The sequence below is a fragment of the Tribolium castaneum genome, chromosome 2 (assembly GCF_031307605.1).
Source record: "Tribolium castaneum strain GA2 chromosome 2, icTriCast1.1, whole genome shotgun sequence".
NCBI lineage: Eukaryota > Metazoa > Arthropoda > Insecta > Coleoptera > Tenebrionidae > Tribolium > Tribolium castaneum.
Window position 1 is genome coordinate 6522174 of NC_087395.1, and position 20701 is coordinate 6542874.

Below are 20701 nucleotides of genomic sequence, written 5' to 3' on the forward strand. Positions count from 1 at the left end.
AAGGTGAAACAAGTAAAAACCACTACACCTTAGACAAAAATAAAAAACAAATATAAAAGTGATATATATCCATAGAATGGAATTTTATATTTCTTATAAAATTTCCAAAAATCTTACTTTGAGTTAGATAATTCGAGCATTCTTAGTGTTAATAATAATAGCAGAAGTAGAAGAAGTATTTGCTTGATAGAATTATTATTATTTTCAGGGCTTAGATTTTTCGATTTTTAAATACCATATCCCATATTGCTTTAATTTAGTTAATTTTCTTTATTTTCAATGTAACATTCTTAATTTCATTCGAATTATTTGAAATATTTAACAATAAAATTAACATACAATAGTTTTTGGAAAGGTGCAAGTGTTAATTCACTTTTTTTTGTTTCAAATTTACAAGACGTTTTATTGATGGCTTATTCCGTTTTCTCAAAAATGGGTAATTGGCATATTAAAAGGACCACAATTTTAAACTAGATGTTTTTAATAAATTACTTTTTGGTGCTTCCATATTGGCACGTTACCAAAATCTTCTTTTTGGTAGAGCAGACATTACTCTATACGTATTTTTGTATTTTAAGAGTTAACTGGAGATGAAATATCATAATAAGACACGACGTTTTTGTATTAACATTATTTACTGAGAAGCGAAAGAACCATAAATAAAATAAGAAGGTAAAGACAAAATCGAATAGAATTATCTTGATAAATACAAACAGACTCGTATGGCGTTTATGCTCTTACAAAGAAATTCTTTGCAGATATGTAAAGTAAACCACGTCAACTAGCGGAACGAGATCGGGAAGAGAGAAAAAGAGAAAGATAACAAAAAATTGAAGAAAAAAGCTCAAGAGGAATTTTAGAAGTTTATCCAAGACTCTAATTAGACTCCAAGTCTTTAAAAACGATTCAATTTAAGTGATGAATCAAATGTAGCAATTTACTCAAAAGAATCGAACTTCTCCTCTCAACACGAAGATGTTTAGTAATGCGCTGAAGGGGAAAATGAAATCCTTTCCATAACCAAAATTTTGGAAAAATGCCATTTGAAATTCTGTCCATGGTGTGTTTCTAGATTTTTAACCCTTTCTAAAAATGGTGTTCAAATAGATTTTTTGAAGCAGAACCCAAAATTGAACAAATAATTTAGTATCTTTTTTTTAATAATTTTTGTTACTTAAATTAAAACCTACAACTCCAAATATTTTTATAACATTTTATAACAAAAACTCTCAAAAACAGCAAAAAATTGAACTTAGGAGTCCAAGACCATTTTCTTAAACTTCTTCAAATAAAAATTAATATTGACTCTCAAATTCGCATTTATCAGAACGTAAGCACAACTTCTTTCGTCTAAAGGGGAGAAGAAAGTAATAATTTGTTGTAATTGTCCATCTTTGTGACAGTTTTTGTGACCACGGCGATCGTGAAAATTATCTTCAGGAAAAATTTATTTTAGAAACATAATAAAAAATCGTAAAAATTTGAAGTACAGAATGATCCTTTGTGTTTACCCAGAAGTAGGTACATTTTTGCCTATCAAGGATAAGATATTTCAAGAGTATGTACACGATTTTGAACGAGAAGGTTAAGATTTGCATTACAGAATTTAAATGATCGATCAGATTACCATACTTGCATGTTACTGCAATATTAATTGTCTATATCTCATAATATTTAGAGTTTCTGTCGCCGTGGTTGAAGCTTTTATACCATTTCTGGATTAATAATTATTAACATATCATTTTACAAGTTTACAGCCAGATTATGACTCACTCAATTTATTGTTTTCCGTCTGTAGGTACAATGTTTCTGGTTTCTTAATAAAAAACTTTCCCAAATTGTGTGAATTAATTAGATCTGGAGCCATTAATTAGAAAAATAATGTGTGGCAACAGCTAAGGATATCCGGCCGAATTGAATCAAAATAGATGCCGCAAATAGATATTCCTTAAAGCATGACGCCAAAGTAACGCTTACCACTAATTGGCTAATACTGTAAAGTCCCTGCGATTTTTCACGTCTCAATTTAAATCAGCCAACCGTAGCGTTGTCACTTTTCAAACCACTATCAATTGCAGGAATTGCCTTACACCATTGTCTGCTCTAAAAGCAAAAGATTTTGTTTGGTTTAATTGAACTCACACACGCGTTTGTTCGTCGACACTGAAAAAATCCCGAACAGTATGGCTGAGCACGATTAATTTATTTATTACCGTGCTCTAGTTATCACCCGTCAGGAATTGTGGTGATTGTTGCAATGTTGCTGGTGACCGTGATCCACATAAGGTAAAAATCGGACCAATTGTGTAGAAATACGATCTTTCTACCAATTTTCTATGCAGCCTTGAAACATCACCAATTAATATTTGATCGCAATCATCTCATTAAAATTTACTGTTAGAAACTCAATTTTTTGCACAGTTACTTTACTAGAATTTTTTGGAATTGTTAAATTAGGGCTTACCCGCGCTTGAACTGCACTATCCAACACTTTTCCCCGTTTGCGTACCTAAACGAGTTCTGGTTAATTGATGTATGTACATACATGTGTTGCGTTCACGTTAGATCACAGGTCACCCGGTTCTAATTACTAGCAGCACAGTCTTCGATGGCAAAGTTCAGCAATAAGGAAAGCAAAACTACTGAACTACAATGTGGAGCATTATTACGCGTTCAAATGAACCTTTGTGTTAAATGACAGCTGATATTTTGCAACAAGCGACTAAAAGTTTACCTTAGCTCTCTGTCTTTCTGAATAAAGACAGGACGTGTTAAATTACTTTCACCGGACTAGCACTCATTTATTTAAATGCGTTCGTTATTAAAATAAAAAAGAAACTTGGGAGATTGGAGCTACAAAAAAGTCTAAATCGCGACCCGTGAGAATATCGAGGATCATGAAGAGTTGCTGGGATCATCTATAATGGATAGCCTTTAACGCGATCTCTTCGCTAATGAGTTGCTCACTGCTACTCGGGATATCATTAATCATTATGATAAATATGTACTAAGGGATGATCCAAAGTATTTCATCTCGAAAAAGTGCGTTAAGTACCGACTGAATCACCGAGTGAAAAAAGGAACATCCAACCTTTAATTCTCAAATTTTATCAAATGAAATAACGATGTTTTGAGAAAGTTTAGTGATGTTTTTATTATACCAAAATGCTAATAATGTCATTTTTGCAAAATCAATGTTTCATAAAGATCATAAACCAATTTACAAAGTGTACACATACGTAAAATTTTATTTAAATTAAGGTGACTAACTATAGAATACAAAAAACTAGGACACATTTAATTAATAATTATGTACTTATTTTGAAAAGTTGGCAGTGATTCTAATTAATTCCAAAGTAAAAAAATACCGATTTGCTCAATTCTCCATCTTCTGTCTGTTCTTCCATTTTAGTTCTTCTTTCTATATTCTGTATTTTACATTATTTTTAATTTCTACCTTCCATTTTCTATTCTATGTTCTATTTATTCTCTACCTAAAATTCAATATTGGCAAGTATTTCTATATTTCTATATTCATTTATCTAAAGAGTTTCCAATATTCAATCATTTGTCTTTAATCTCGGTCTCTCCCTCCTGCTTTCTTTCTCCCTTGTTCTTGGTATGCGTATTACTGTTATCTTTCTTTATTCAATACTTTCTGTTTTTTACTTTTTCTCATCACTTCTGTCTTTTGTTTGTTTTCTCAATCATATAAAATCACGAAATATTTCCAGGCATAGGTGTATAGAAACTTTTCTCTTATTATAACCTCAAATTCTGTGATCTAAAAAATCACTCCATCTAAATATCATTGTTCAAAATGATATTTTTTCAAAAAATAAATTGCTTTTAAGAATTTTTGTTTTTACGACCTCAAAAAAATTCGTACATGGGTACTTTGGCGTTCATCATAAAAAAATTGACAAAACTTACTGGATTTTTTATTACCATTATTTGACGACGACATCTTCTGCAAATGATAATCAAAATACTCCTGAATCACCTCTAAGATATAATTGTCCAATTTTTTAAAATTAAAACGGTCATAAGTGATGATAATCTTAGCCAAAATTCATTTTGATGTTTAAATTTATTTGAATAATTTTAATTAATAAATTTTAACTCGAGGTCCAACTTTTCTGATGAGCAGCTGCTTACACTTTTGTCGAATTGAAAATCGTTGTATGTAACTATCCTTGGGAAGGAAGAATCTTGGAAAGGTCTTCCTTCTATCTTTTACTTTTCAACAGAACATCAAATTCAGTCATTCGAATTTTTATTTGTATAAGTTAATGCTTTTGTTTTAGCTGCATCTGTACTAAGACTTACTAAAAAAAGAAAGTGTTGAAAAATAAGGTTGTTTGAGCAAATCTGAATCGATATTTTAGTCATTTATAAGTGAGAAACCATTAAAAATGAGAATTGTATCAGAACAATTTCGAAAATGGTCGATTTATTTGAAAATAAGGTGACTGGAGGTATTTTAAAAGTGTTTTTCTCGTTTACTCAAGATATTGCAGAGACATTAGTGCCAAAATCGAGGTTTTCGGAAAAAAAAACAAAACGTATTTAAGTTAGAAAATCGTCACTTTTAACTAAATTAGAACTATTTGAGCTATTCATTCTTAAACGATGGTCATTTTTAAAAAAAATTTCGTTAAAACCCAACATATTTTCCAAAACATGATTGTCCAAAAATTGGCGTTCTCGGTCAAGTAAGATATAGGCTATTCCCCAGCGATTATCACCCTTTTTAAAATTGTGTCGTCAGCTCAAAAATATCCCAATTTTAAAATTCCAAAAATATCTGTTAATTTAAAAAAAATCGGAAATTTACAAAAATATTTAAATATTTATACAACTAATTCTAACTAAAGTTAACCGCCCTTTGTTCCTACTTGATCTAATCCAAAAGATACGTGTGATTGATTTATTTACTTTACATCTAAGTGTGTGTTTCTAATAATTGTAATTAATTACAATCGCATATTCAGTATTTGTAATTGTAATTGTTATTAATTACATGTTGTGAAGTAATTTTAAAATCACTGAATACAAGTCTATGATTGTTAACACGAGATCATTGATCAAAACAACGGTACACATAAAACGTGATAAAAATTGTGATAACACATACACTTTGTTTTTCACAGTTTTATGCACTGTTTAATACAGTCCAGAACAATACCACAGGCTAATTTATTATTTCAGTTATTTTATTAAGCATTAACAATTTTTGTCTAATTTGTTGAGCTTTTGTTACATTTTTTACATTTATTTATTATTTAGAATTAGGTTTTTTCGTATAAGTTATTAATCTTCCTATACATGAAAAACAAAGCAAAAATGTGAAACACATTTTGGTCATCGATATATATATATATATATTTTTTATGAAAGATGGAATAAAATGCATTCTTGATCAATAATAATTCTAAGACAGTCAAAATAAAAATTCGTAGTTCTAGTTGTTAGTTGCTGTTTTAAACTTTTGTAGTAATTTTTCGGTAATTTTTTAATAGATGAAATACAATTGTCTCGGAATATCTTGACAAACCTTGTATTTAAGTTTCAATTTATAAAAAATGAATAAAAAAAAATGAGAACCAAATTCCCAACAAAATATAGATCAAGTGTTGTGAAAATTCGAAACGCCTACCCACAGTGTTTTTGTTTTTCAAATTAGAAATCTAAACAAACAAAACAAACAGTGGCTTAAAAAATCTTCAATTGCCACTATTATGGGTACAGCTATTTAAATACCGAAATAATAGAAGTGTGACAGGTGTGGGAAATTTTCTCGTACGAGTATTTTTAAAACACGAACAAGAGAACTTGTATTCAGTTATTGTGGTTTTAATTAAATACTCAATTTAAAAATCATTTGGATATTACGGTTCTTCACCTCATCATTTATGGATGTACTTATTAGTTTCGGCTAATTGTTTTATAATTATAATTTATAATGTTTCGTGTGGGTTTCAAACATTATTTTTCTGAGAATCTTAAAGAGGCAAAATGAAGTGTAATTCAAAAATTGGTTTGTATGTACCAGGTGATCAAGTGTTATTTGAATTGGCAATATTTAAAACTGTTGAAAGAACTAACCTGTCCGTCCTACCAACTTACTAAAATTTTCTTAATTTATAGTCTTTTTGTTACTCAATATTTCACATTAGGTTTTGCTAAAAAGCAGTGTGAATTTTTAAAAGTTATTGCATTAACTGCATTGTTTTTTGGAACATATCACAAAAAAGAAACAATTTATTATCAATCCATTTTAAAACATAACTTCCCACTTCTTCACAACAAAAAAGTAAAACAATGAGGAAACGCTATTTTTTTGTTTTTTGGCTTTTAAAGTATAATATGTCGAGGTGTCTGGAAACTGAATTTTAAATGTTTTAAACGATAGTTTATCGAATAACTTAAAAAAAAGTAAACTCAATCCATTGTTCCTTTCAGAATCTTGTGAACATGATTTACAACATTTTGCGAAGTAAATTTTGTCTATTTTTTGGATGCAATAAAAGTTCAAACAAACAACACTTTATGTTTTCATCAATTATCTGTTAAATTATAATGATTTATATTTTCGCATTTAACATAACAATAATCCAACAAATTAGAAAAATAGAAAGATGTATCGTTCACTATAGAATGACAAAATAAAGAACTTGAACCGTTTGGAAAAAATGTTTTGACAGCTCACAGTTTTAATCTGATAAGTGATAATAATCATCACTCATCAGTTATTTACAACTATTAGAGGATGTAGAAATTGTAGATACATTAACATGTCTTGTTAGTTTAGAATGAAACTGACGAAGTCGTGACTCAAAAAATCTTCACGTTTCTGATGATTGAATTTTGAAGATATGCAAGGTGAAGGTTAATTTTGCTGTATCAGCTTCGTCCTTTTTATTGCAGTACGAAAAGTAAAAAATATGGTTCAATGAGCTCTGAAGAGAGTCTATTATTTAAGTTCGCATAATCGAAAAAATTCAATTAAGAAACGGCAAATGTCAGTAAACGGTACCTATCATTAGCTCAAAGGGTAATTGATAGTAATTTTGCTGCTACAGTAATTTTCTAGTGGGTGGTGCGACTTCCCCTGATTCATATTACATAACTCACCACTTTCCGAAACTAATTAGATAAAGCAACGGTACACAGTTACTCACAATAGAATCGACATCATTACAACACAAGTCGCATTTTTTCATAAGTCTCATTAAATTATAGCACTATCTTTGAGCTTAAGATAAGGTTAATTGAGGTTAAAACAGTTAGCTTTCTAGCTGTTTATCGACAATGTTGTGTAACTGTACAATTTGCAGATTTGATTGTTAAAACGTCGCAGGTTCAGCCTAATTATGGATCAATTAGCTAAACTGCTATCATTATGATTAGAAAATTTTCAGATTAATTTGCATAATTGAGCACGCTTTTAGTTAAGTGAACATTCGCTTGATAAAAACCGAAACAAGAATGTTGCGCCGATGCTAAAATAGGTATAAAACATGTGACCAGTTTGGTTACACCCAAATAACATTTTTTTTGGCACGGTTTAATTAACTTCGTTGTAATCTAGTCTCTGATTTGGTATCCCTGAAGGGCATTTAGTTTGTCAGTAAGGTAATATATTATTCAAGCGTTAATAAGAGTAAAAATAAACCGAAAAGCTTTCTCAATATCCCCTTTTGGAGTGAAAACTCTCTACAACTTTAAGGAATGTATAAAACATCCGCCTGAAATGTCAAAATTAAAATAAAATCTGTCGTGTGTAACAGTATTCTACAATTGGTGGGCGTGCCGGAAGATACGAAATTGCTTAAGATTAAATTTAAAAAATGGAAACAGTATACGTTCAACACAATCACGAGCTTTTCCACAGAAGTTAATGGTAATAAAAATGCCAAATCGAAGTAAATCATAGCACTTTGTTGTTGTACAAAGACAGTGTTAATTAAACATTCAGTGAGCACGGTTGCAATTTGGAATTTTTATTCAGGGTGTGTAGCGGCGCCAGTTCATGAACTAGCGACACCCACAAGAACCTTTGTCCTCGTCATCGCACTGACCTTTCCGTATTTGTGACAGGAATTGTTGGTATTGGCGGTCCAGTGGTCGGTCTCCAAACGAGCCCTTTCCAGAACTCCAGTCAAACTGTCGAGTCGAGACCACTCGCGCACGTCATGGTCGTGAAAAGGGGGCACTCCACCGGTACCAGGGGTTGCTGCCACCACTTCCATCGTTTAGCTTGGACAAGGCGTGTTATCAAATGCTATTGACATTGACCTGCAACAAAATTAGTTGTATTGTTACAAAGGTTATTTATTGTAACTTTTCAAACACAAAAGTACTTTTGTTTTCCCAATCGATATTTGCAAATATTTATTCAATATCAAATCGTACTCCTGGTGTTTCAATTACTTTGTCAACTAGTTTTGTCCTGAATTCATCATATAATAAATTTTTCGAAATTTGAAATCGATCAATATAAACGTTGCCAAACTTCTCGTTTGAGTGTTTAGAGCAGTGGTTCCCAACCTTTAAAATCCAGTGGACCACCCACACAAAAGTATGATGTGTCGTGGACCCCTTTACAAAATTATCTGTTATTATAATTAAACTGATTAATTAAAATTAATGTGAACGTTGTGCTTGCATTTTATTTACTACCTAAATCTGAAATTCTAGAAATGATACTGTTGGTTTCTCTGTTTGTTCTTGAGAAGAAGTAGATTTGAAAATCTAATATATACACTCGTTTTTTAGTTAGGCATTTATGATGATGAATTTGCGGACCACATTCTGATGTCTTACGGACCACCTGTGGTCCACGGCACACTGTGGGAACCACTGGTTTAGAGAATGCCGAACTCTAGAAGTCGTTCCGAATTTCGTTTTTGGATCTCTACCTATTAGCGAAAAAGTTTGGTATAACTTGAAAACTACCGGCCCTAGGTCAGGTCAGGTCAAGTCATTTTTATGAAAATCCTATTTAGATTTTTTCATTTTTTTTTTAACTTCGATAGTTAAAATTTTTTATCTTACAAATCCCAGTCCGATTTCCTGGATGCCAATTACTGGCTTTCTCGGAACATTCTTCATACGGAGAATGTTAGAACGTTTATAATTTGGGAAATAATGACTAAATACGAAAAGACAAATTATTCCAATTTGAGGTGAAGTTTGAAAATGCATTATTTTGAAATTCTTGGAAATTCGGATTTACACAAAAACGGCAGATAAACTGGAATCGAGTTCCGTTTCGTTTGTTTTTTTCAAAGCTCGAAAATATTGGTCCCAGCTCGATCAAACGGACATTCGTCGAACGATTTTAAATTATAAAGGTTTTTTTTTCGATTTTGGTGGTGTAGATATGTACGCTTAACTTCGAGCATATCTTTAGGATCTTATGTCAAAAGTGGTGACACAGAATTTTTTGACTATTATTCTTTTAATATACAGGGTGCTCAAAAACTGGCGCACCAACTCAGTGGTACGTTATTGAGAAGCAAGTGCAGATTACGGGAAAAATGTTGAAAAAATTCCTAAAGTTATATTTTAAAAAATCCGGAGCTACAAACTTATTGTGTTAAGTTCTTTAGTTTTCATTATTTTTTAATGTTGTTATGTTTCACACTAGGTAATCGTTCCCTAACAAAACGACGAATAATTATTTTTAAATTTTCTATCAGACAGCAGTTTTTTTAATTTTAAAAAAATAAAATTTGTCAAAAGAATCACAATGTGTAGATGTGCCAATATTGAGAATTATTTCCTAGGAAACCCTTTCAAAAATAATTTATTTTTATTGTTGCTCAAATTCTATTGCGATCATGACTGTTAGACAACGTTGCCACATATCATTTACCTAAAATTTGTTATTTATCAATAACTTTAATACAAAGAATTTTTTTACTATTTTTACCATTATATGTAACCACTTCTCTACCACACACCATTGAGTTGGTGCGCCAGTTTTTGAGCACGCTGTACAAAACGATCGAAAAGTCCTTCTACAAAGTAATCTTAGAAATTAAAGAACGTATGTCTGCGGAACTTAATCCTAATGTCAAAGGAAAAATGTCAAAAAATTAAGCAAATTAAATTATTGTTAAAATCGAGTTTTGCCCCACAGACACCATTTAGGGGTCGTGTAGCGTTTGGGTGTTACTTGTGTCACGGATTCACGGCATCTAACGGTTTACGTTTGATATCATCTCAGTTTAAATTTTGACAGCAGGCACGACACCGGACATACGTACTCAAGTGATAGGTCTACTTGATAGAAGGACTTTCTGATCACTTTGTACTAACATGTATAAAATTTCCTCGGTTTTTTTAAGAATTACATTGTATACAGGGTGTAAACAAGTTGTAGCCTAAGCTGTTCAGTACGCTATAACACACGTTTCAACAAATTTTAGAAAAATAATAAAAAATCCCCTTTTATTATTCTTAGAGTTATGAAGACGTGGAATGAAAACTTTTCGCTCTTAATTTTTTTAATTATTTTTAATCGGTGATAGAACCAAGTAAAAAACCAAGTTCCTCTATTTTTTCACGTCAACAAAACTGAAAATTATGTATAATAATTAATCAACATAATTTTTTTTTATCCAAAAAATTAAAAGATCAGGCAACATGTAATAACAGATTCTATAGTAACAATATTGTAATCACTCCTCATCAATTAAAATAGGAATACGGCAAAAACACTCAAGTATTCACAATGATGCCAATTTTACCAAACTGTTTTATGTTGACAAATTCGTTAAGAATGATGATTTCTATTATATTTTTTAGAGGTTTCCAAAACGTGCCAGTGAGCCTAAGCGCTATTTTGTATACACGCTGTATAACTGCTAATAAATCTGGAACCACTTATTAATTACTGTAGGCGAGAAAATACTTTAAAATCTTTTCTTCGTATAAACACAATTAACGTTTAGCACGATTATCGCAAACATAACTCAAAAATTATAGATCCTATAATTATAATATCGACGAACGATTTGATGTAAATCACTTTGAATTTTGATAAAATATGAAAAATTTCAGTTTGCTAGTTGGTTATTTTTTTGCAATGGATATCTATCGAGAACTTTGGAACTGTTAGAAAATATTTGAATACTACCAACGGTCTTCTACCTCCTATGTAACATCTAACATACAAAAAGTCTTCCTATTATCAAAAGAATCCTAGGTGTACCCTCCAATCATTAAAGCACATGATCATCAAAACATTCAACAATTTTTTTCCCAAACCCGTTTGTCGCTAATATCCAAGAAAAAATTTACAAACTGTAAACCGTAATGTTAAAATCAACGAATTATTTTATCTGGACCCCATCAGACGTTGAAATAAAACGCAAGTGGCAGATCAGAAAGCTCAACAAGTTTCTGAACATCGAGGAATGCAAAATTTTGAAGTGATTCACTGAAAAATCCAATATACCATAAGCACCAAACTAAGAAATCAATAAGAAGTTTATCACATCATCAAGTATTGAACACCCAACAAGTGAGAAAAATAAAGAAAAAAAATTAATTATCAATACTGTCAGTCTCATGCAAGAATACTACCTCAAAAATCCCACCCTCTGGCCTCTATCTCTGACAAGAAAGACCATTGAGTAAAATAACTATTACACTCTTGTCCGTGAGAAAGACTGACTATGCAACATATCTCAAAAATTGCATAGAATCAAGCAAGAATTTGATATACAATGTGTTCAAAAATGGTTGTTCATCAAGTCACCTATGAAATTTAAACGTAATGTGCCACTTAATTTAAGTTGTGAGAGTGACAGATCCGTTAAAATGATGCAAAAAGGTTCCGAATCAAAAAAAGAAAGAATACACAATAACAAAAATCACGGAAATATATAACACAAATTAAGAGAAACCGTACGCGTGAAACAACTTTGCGAAAAATACAAAAAAGTGAGTGAAAAGTTAATTCACAAATTTCACGAAGAAACTACAATAGTTACTTAGAATAAGCGGTACATTGAATTTTAATTCCATAGTCAACCATTTAGAACACATTGTACCAGCTATTCTAAACCCAAAAAATAAAGAAAATTTTCTAACATTCTCAAAAAATTAAATTTACTTCTTAAAATCCAATGTCTAGTGTAAATAATTAATGAAACTACTTCTAATAGCCCAGCTGCTGAAGCGCATTACCTACTTTTTAAATTAAAAAAAAATACATGAGCGCAAAGTAAATGAATAGTCTCTGCACCTAAAATTTTGATAAATCTTAAGAAACTTAAGGAAATCATGAAAAAATGGTAAACCATACAAAATGTTAAATGCGGTTTACCCCTCGTACACAACTCAGTGGTTAGGAAAAACTTTTTGTTGTGTTACTGCCTTTAGTTTAGATTTACAAGCCACCGACTTGTGTGTTTTATGATTTGTGTGTCAGTCGAAGAAAGTGTGACTTTTAAGTTATGGTTGATGAGATATTGAGTCGAAACAAAATCGTAAAAAGATTTATGTTCTCTCCTATAGCAGATCTTTTACAGTTGACGCCTATGTTCCATTGTCTAAGCACGAGATTTAAAAGTTCAAAGAAAGGGATAATAAATTGCCCAAGTTTGTGCTTCATTACGTGAAATAAAGCGGAACTATATTATGGATAATGCACTCGGTTTTACGTAGATTTATACGTATTAATGCAAATCATGACAGGCTAGCCAACCTTGAAGCTGAAATTACATTTTTGGACATAAACAATTTCTAAATCGACAAGAAGAGAACTAATTTGGTGATTTTTTAATAATGTGTCCCTGACGCAACGTACCAAATCCGGTCGATATGGTGGCACGATTCGTCAACGTCTCTTAAATGTTTATTTACGTCACTTTACGAGATGCGGTATTGTTTCGTTTCCAGATAGTGGCTCAGACTAGATGTTATCACAGCAAAGCACCTGTTGGGCAACACTTTTACACACGCTCGCAACGCGGATTAAAATTCAATTATGACTAAAAATGATTTAATGTTCCTCCGCGAAACAGAACAAACTGAATTTTGGCGTACAGACAGCTGGGTATAAAATCCCACATATGGTCTAAATATGGTCAAGACAACTTTTTACCGGCACGTTGCGTTCCTTTATCCACCAGTACACTCTTCTAACGAAAGCAGGTGTATATGTTAAATTCAGCCCAAGGCATCGCAATTTTTCGAACGCTTGATCCAGTGCGGAAATTTCAATGCTTGATAACGCTTGTGACCTCGCCTCACAAAGAAAATTGGCGATTTGAACCGCAAGCAAGCACCGATTTGTGTTAGTCATTGCGACCTTTACACCAACAGGAAGAACAGCTAAAATAATGACAGTCCAGGTCATAGTATTGTTTTGAACTTTACATGGATCTAACTGTTCCTCAATTACCTACCACAACTAATTAACTCTGCAGCCTACATGATGCACGGAAAAAAATCGATAAATTACCAACTAACTGATCTTTGTGGCTGAACCACGGATGCTCCTTTGATAATAATTATACCTCCAGATATATTTTATTCCCGCTCGCCTCGAGTGGTTAGTTAAGATCACAAATAAAACCCAAGGAGGCACCCCTATCCATATAAATTACTCGCAAACGTGTATATGTACATAAGAACTCGCTTTGGGCATCCGCTGCATTTTTCAAAAAACCCACAAGCTATTAAAATCCTTTCTCGTTTGTTAACAGCCTTTTTCTAGCTGAAATTATTAAATTGTTGCATAAAATCGAGAACAGAAACGGCAAATGTGGTTTTAATGATGCAATTACCGTACGGCAGATGGCTTTATCTTTTTTCCTCGTCAATTAGGTTCTTTTAATTAAGTGCAAGTCCAATAAAATCGCTGAATTATTTTTGGCGTTTTCGGAAAAATGTAATAACGACCATTGCAAGTCGTTCACCCATCGTGCTAGTGTAATAATCTATTTTTGCCTTATTATTAAATGAGCTAAACTGTGAATAATCGGTGTAATAACAATTATTGTAAACACAAATTACATCCTGCATGAAAACCTTGACGGTTGTCATATAAGGGAGCGCGAAAAATCGCATTAAACAATAATTTGAATGAAATTGCTCATTCGTTTTTTTTTCATTTTTCAGGTATTTGCACAGCAGCACTTGGTGGAACCATTAATCAGAATCGACGCAGACGTCGTCGACATTGTCCTTTCACAGTGATATTTTCACGCTTTTCATAATTTGACAGTTTTATTACACGCTGTTGGCTGATAAATAAGCGCAATTTAAATTCAATTACCCCGTACTTTAAATAAATATTTGCCTTAAGAATTAATGGCTGAAATGCAATTATTGTCCCAATGTGTTCCTATAAACAGTTCATTAAACGGTAGAATAGCTCCAACTGAACCTCCAGATATGCCATATTACGGTTTAAACGCGCCTTTCTGATGCAAGAATGCTGAAGGTTCAGCAGTCGAGAAATGCTCCCGATGTACACTCGAATAGCTGAAAATGTCGTGTCCCCAGACTGAGTGTCCCAGCGAATTGGGATCTCCCTAACTAAGAGGTTTAGATAAAAATGAGTGACACATTCTCATGTCCGTTTTTTTAGGAGATAATCTTGGTCAAAACCGCATCTCGCTATCGTCTTTTGTTTTCGACTTATAAACAAAAGCATAATCTTAAAAAAATTCATATCTTCACATTTACACATACACATTTTGAAGCAAAGAGAATTTAATAATGTTATCAGCAATTTTTTTTAACCTTTCGTTTAGCTGTAATAACATAAAGTTGTATTTTTTTAAATAGGAGTCACAGTTGGCTATGACATTTTCGAAAAGCTTATTTTTTCTGAATTGGAAACAATATAAATTCAGTTTAATATTCTTATATACTTTTGATAAAAAATATATTAAAAAAATTCGAAAGTAGTTAGCAATATTTCACATAAATGGTGTGAATAGTCTGGACATTTTGTGAACGATTATTAAAGTAAAAAATGTGAAATTATCAAAATCAGCTAAGTAAAAGTTATTTTCAGTTGAACAAATATACGATCGTCGCAGATTTTAATTACATAAAAAATGTGCAGAAAATTGAAAACGATGTGCAATGGAGGTGACGTTAATAATGTTACCTATGTTTTTTTATCGCAGATGGAATTTTATTTTGGTGTTTGGATTGACATTTTTTTGTAAAATTAAATTTTACTGACAGGCAATTATACAATTAATAAAATTTTTCTTTTTACGACATTTTATGTTTAATTAGAAAATAGAATGACAATGTTCGCTTGCCATTTTAAATCTAAAAACAAATAATTTTTATTAATCGCAAAAATTTGATATAATAATTTATTATGCTGTTTTTATATTAATTAGTCTTTAAAAAATCATTAAATTATAAACAGTTGTTGGGTGATATATTTTTCATAGTTCTAATTGAAAATCTAAACTTTTTTCTTGGCCTACTATAAAGAAAAAGCGAAATGTGTTTTTTTTAATATTAAAAAAGTGTGTTACACAAATAGTTATATGAAATCAAAAAGCTTTTCAAAAAAATCACAGCCGCCTATGATTCCTATTTAAAAAATTGAGCTTTATGCTCTTACAGCTAAACGAATAATTAAAAAAAATGCTGCTATAGTGGCGGTCAGCTCGATTTGCGTGTGCGTCATCAATTTCATTTTTTCATTACCAACACAAAGCTATAAAAAAATTATTAAAAACAATGCAAATTTAAACAGCTAAGGGCTATTTAAGGGTGGTATCCTTGAACATTAATTTACATGTGCACTTCGACAACACCGTCAAGTGTCACGAATTTGTCAAACTGACATTGACAGTAAATTATAGACGTCGTCGCATGGTTGTCGAAAGTGTTATCGGTGTTAATCGCAAGTATTTTCCGTTCGTTTATTTTGTTTTGTGATTTGCGTTTCGTTAGGTTTTTGATTCTGCGTTTATTAGTTCTTGTTTTGTGAATCTGTATTTTTTGTAACAACTCATAATTTAAGCACTTCGTAACCTCAAAAAATATTTGATAGTTTGCTATGACCCTACTATGTATACGTAGTGACAGAAATGTTAGATGACGCACACGCAAATGGAGCTGAGCGCTACCATAGCTTTATTAAATTCTCTGTAAAAAAGTGCCTGTATAATGTTTTTGTTTCAAGTGTGTATCGATTATAATAAAGAAGATATGAATTTTTGAAGACTTCTCTAAAATGTCAACTTTTGTCTATAAGTCGAAAACAAAAGACGGTAGCGAGATGCGGTTTTGACCAAGATTATTTCTTAAAAAAACGGACCGAGAATGTGTTACTGGTATTTCTTTAAACCTCTTAGTTACGGATATTCGTATTCGGACATCTAAAATGCAGCGCCCTTCAGATTACTGATCTATAAATAAAAACGTTACAAAACAATGCATAACTATTATATAATAACCCCTTGAAAATTTTTCAAGTGTACAGCGTGATTCAGAAATGAGATACTGTAAGTTAAAGTTGAACGGCAAATTTTAATTTATTCGTCGACCAAAACTCTCTATATCTCAAAAACCATAAATATTCGGATAATTCACTTAAGTAGAAAACATAAAATTTTACTCATCTTTACAACACAGTGTAATTCAAAATTTTTCTCAAATAAAACTGATTAAAAGTGCTTTAAAAGTTGGTGTTTTTTGATAACGAGGATCACCATTTTTAAGAGATCGTAGATCTTAGATCTACTGACATTATCTAAGTATATTTTATAATTGAGAGTTTCTTACCAAAAAATTGTTTCAACACTTTTTTTTACAAAATATACCTTTTCAGATCATATTTTTTTGACTTTAATTAGCGTCTTGTAACATTAAAATGTCTTATGATGTTAAAAAAGTTATGGCAATTTTTCAATAAATTAAATTGGACATCACAGGAAACAAAAGAGCAACAATCGATACCATTGCTAAAAAAAACTAAAACAATAAATACTGAAAGTTAAAAATTAAAAATTAAAATGTTTAAAATAATATTACGTCATTTTGTCCGACACTTTTGAATCACTCTGTATGCAGTTGTAACTATGTACCAGATTTCTGAGAGATAAACTTTCCTTTTTGTTTAAATTTTTGTAGAAAAGAGCTCAATATATCAAACATTTTGTATTTAATAATAAGAATGATATTTAAAAATTTGTGAATTAAAAATACTCAAACGAACCAACCATAACTTACGAGCTGTAAACAAAAGTTTACTACTAAACTTAATCATAAAACCAAACTTAAAAATGTATGAATTATTCTAAAAAAAATGTCATAAAAAATCGACGAAAAAATTACTTAAAAAATTAAAACCTGAATTTAATTCTAAAAAGTCATAAAAGTAAGAGAAAACTATGTAAAACCATACTTAAAAAAATTATTTCCAAATTTAAATTTACAACCCCTAAAGGATTGGACATTTGTAGATTTGCAATTTGTGGTGGAGATTTTAAGACTTTTTATTATTATTAACATTAAACATTTAAAATGTATTAATAAATTTTATTCTTCGACACTGTCAAAATTTACGGTTTTTCTCCTGTGTAAGGACGTTTTGACAACTGTTTGACATTTCTCAGTACGAATCGTCAGATTATTTTTAACAAATTTAAAGCAATTTTGAGCCTTGCTGAGTTTATTTCGAAGAATAAAATGTTGTATTCAACTCGTTTTTATGTAAATCGGTTCATTTATTTCGCCTCGTGGATGATAAACCACTCGTTTTCACTCGTGGTTTAAAAATCCACTCGTGAAATAAAGCGTCCGATTTACACTCAAACTCGTTAAATAAATAACTATTAAAGTCTGTACGTTTTTTCCAGATTTGTATAACTATCGTTTAAAATTTTCACAATTTTTGTTTCCATTCTTGTTTTTATTGTTTTTAAGTTTAAATTTTTTGGACATCACAGTATTGTAGTTTCGGTCTCTGCAAGCTGTATTCTGAATAAGATCCAAAATTTATCGAACCCGGAAACCGAGCACTAATTAAGATATAAATTAAACAAAAATTGTAAGGAAATTGATGAAATCAAATTGAAATATTGAAAATGCGATTAATTACCAACCCAAAGAATACAGTTAAACCGAAAAATCTAAAATATCAAAAGTTCTGAAACTCAAATATAATCAAGATGCAAATTTTAAATTCTATAAATTTTTCTGATATCTCCAGATTATGAGATTAATGTATTTTTTTTAATGTTTTGTTCGCGTTTCAGTGAATCACTTGAACTACGTTACTGTACTTTTATTTTCGACGAAACCGAATAAAATTTCTATTTTAAAAAAGCGAATGCTCACTTAATTAATGTGCAATAAACGCAAAATAGGTATTAAAAATTCCGAAAAATTTCAATAAACTCAAACCAAAAAAGGAGAAATAAAACCATAATAAACAATTAAATTGAAAACATAAAACAATTCGCCCTGAATACCTAAAAAAGTACACCCAAGTACAAGTAACTTGAAACCTAAAAGATTCTGAACTTAAAAACAAAGAAATAATTCTGAAATATATTCTGCCCTCCAACCGCCAATCTGACATGAATGCGAGCAAAAATGCCGCCATAAAATACTAACGCTCTGCCATGAGAAATTTAACTGCTTTTAACAGATTTGTCAAAAAACTACAATTTTATTTTGTCATGGTTAAGGTTGCAAGACGAAGTCTAAATATTTTAATAAAGTGTTGAGTGGCAATCAAAAAATATGGAAATATAAAATAGTTGAAAAAGTTCTTTGATGAGAAAAACGTAAAATTCTAGTACTAAGTACTTGAATCTTTCTTGCTTGATGAGTCCTGTACTAAGTACTGGCACCAAAGGGCCAATGACACCTGCTTGACCGCAAAGACCAGTAGCAGCATCGATTGCAGAGTGTAATAAATGTATAAATTAATCTAGTTCCCGAGGCGGTGCCATGACCTAGTCCAGCCACCACTTCCTGGTCATTATCCGCGTTAATGGGTGTCGAGAACAAACACCTCATGATTGATCCTCCAGGTCAAGCTTTTTAACGGGCCCATGTTATACCAAATATGGTCGCATGATGAGGAAGTCGTTTTCAACAACACAACGGTTTTTCCGCGAAGCTACCCTTCGATTCTTGTTTGATTTTCGTTTATTCACCGTGACTTGCTTTATTCCTTCGGGAGGAATGACTCACTTTCGGCCATTGTCTTTACCAATTACTTTTTCTTTGCGTACCACCATCGTGTTATTTATTTGTACAAGAGATCACGTCGCTTGGACTTTTACGTCTCGTAAATCAATATTCCAACTGATTTATTGCCTACCGGGATCTTGTTAAACTTTTCTTGGACGCAATCGTATGTTTTATAGATTTTTGCTTTCGTATCGGGACAGTTTATGGATGTCTGCTAAGACGTGAGAACAAAATCCTCGCAGATAGCCTTGAGACGAGCCTTAACGGCTATTATTTCATACCAGAGAATCGTCTTGATTTGCATCATTTTCTGTTTTTTCTCCCTATGCACCAGGGACACTCAAAAAAGTTTGAAATGTCCATAGGGTGTCCATACGAGCTGGTAATGTCCATCCATTACTGATCATTAAATTGCGATACTTGAATAAATTTTTACATATAATTATGAAACCCCCACTCTAGATTTTTTGCATTTTTGTATATAGAAACTATAACGTTTATACAGGGTGCTCAAAAACTGGCGCACCAACTCAATGGTGTGTGGTAGAGAACTGGTTATATATAAAGGTAAAAATATAAAAAAATCTTTGTATTAAAATTATTGATAAATGACAGATTTTAGATAAATCATATGTGGCAACGTTGTCTAACAGTCGTGATCACAATAGCATTTGATCAACAATAAAAATAAATTAATTTTGAAATGGTTTCCTAGGAAATAATTCCCAGTGTTGGCACATCTACACATTGTGGTTTTTTGGTTAAATTTTAAATTTTTTTAATTAAAAATACTGCTAAAATCTGATAGTAAATTTAAAAATAATTATTCATCGTTTTATTACGGAACGATTACCTGGTATGAAACGTAAAAACATAAAAAAATAATGAAAACCAAAGAAGTTAACACAATAAGTTTGTAGCTCCAGATTTTTTAAAATATGACTTTAGGAATTTTTTCAACATTTTTCCCGTAATCTTCACTTGCTTCTCAATAACGTACCACTGAGTTGGTGCGCCAGTTTTTGAGCACGCTGTATGTACATATTGATCTTTTTATTGCTCGATTTTGCGTATAGTTTGGTTACTGAAAACTGATTCTTATGCAATATTTTTTGCTGAATTCGAATCCTAAAGTTGTTCAATTTGGAAATGTCTTTACTATAAAAATGATATGTTTGTGTACATTTAAAAAAACAGAATTTAGTATTCAGATGCTCACATAATGCACACAAGTTTTGTTTTGACTAAACAAAACTAGGAAAATATCAGTAGTCTGATACCGTGTCATACTTGTGTTCAAAGATTTTCGAAATGTAAGAATTTTTTTGTTTTATAGGATGGACCGCTACATATTCTAGTCGAAATGAATTTACCTGCAATATGCTCTTATCACTACCACGGCAAATAATCAAAAAATTCATTTGAAATGGTTAAAATAACGTAACTTGGTCATAATTCTTCTTTTTTTTTAGCTTCTTAAGACACCAGCTAACCG

The 20701-nt window shown here is 31.3% G+C and overlaps 1 protein-coding gene and 1 long non-coding RNA gene across 9 annotated transcripts in view; one reads left to right on the forward strand and one right to left on the reverse strand.

Moving 5' to 3' along the window:
• Window positions 1-20701, reverse strand: part of LOC656219 (uncharacterized protein) — a 77436-nt gene that overhangs the window by 42059 nt on the left and 14676 nt on the right. For 5 of the 8 annotated variants that reach the window (XM_064354633.1, XM_064354635.1, XM_008194656.3 and 2 more), the window contains exon 2: window positions 8085-8301. In XM_064354633.1, the coding sequence (XP_064210703.1) occupies window positions 8085-8255 (171 nt within the window). In that variant the 5' untranslated portion in view covers window positions 8256-8301. Of the gene's footprint in view, window positions 1-1977; window positions 2172-2464; window positions 2636-8084; window positions 8302-12826; window positions 13015-20701 lie in introns of those variants that run through there. The other 3 variants (XM_064354634.1, XM_064354638.1, XM_064354637.1) reach the window with 3 other exon arrangements.
• LOC107399054 (uncharacterized) lies at window positions 8815-14335 on the forward strand. The gene is made up of 2 exons (XR_001575737.2): window positions 8815-8980; window positions 14143-14335. It is a non-coding gene; the product is annotated as an uncharacterized LOC107399054 (long non-coding RNA).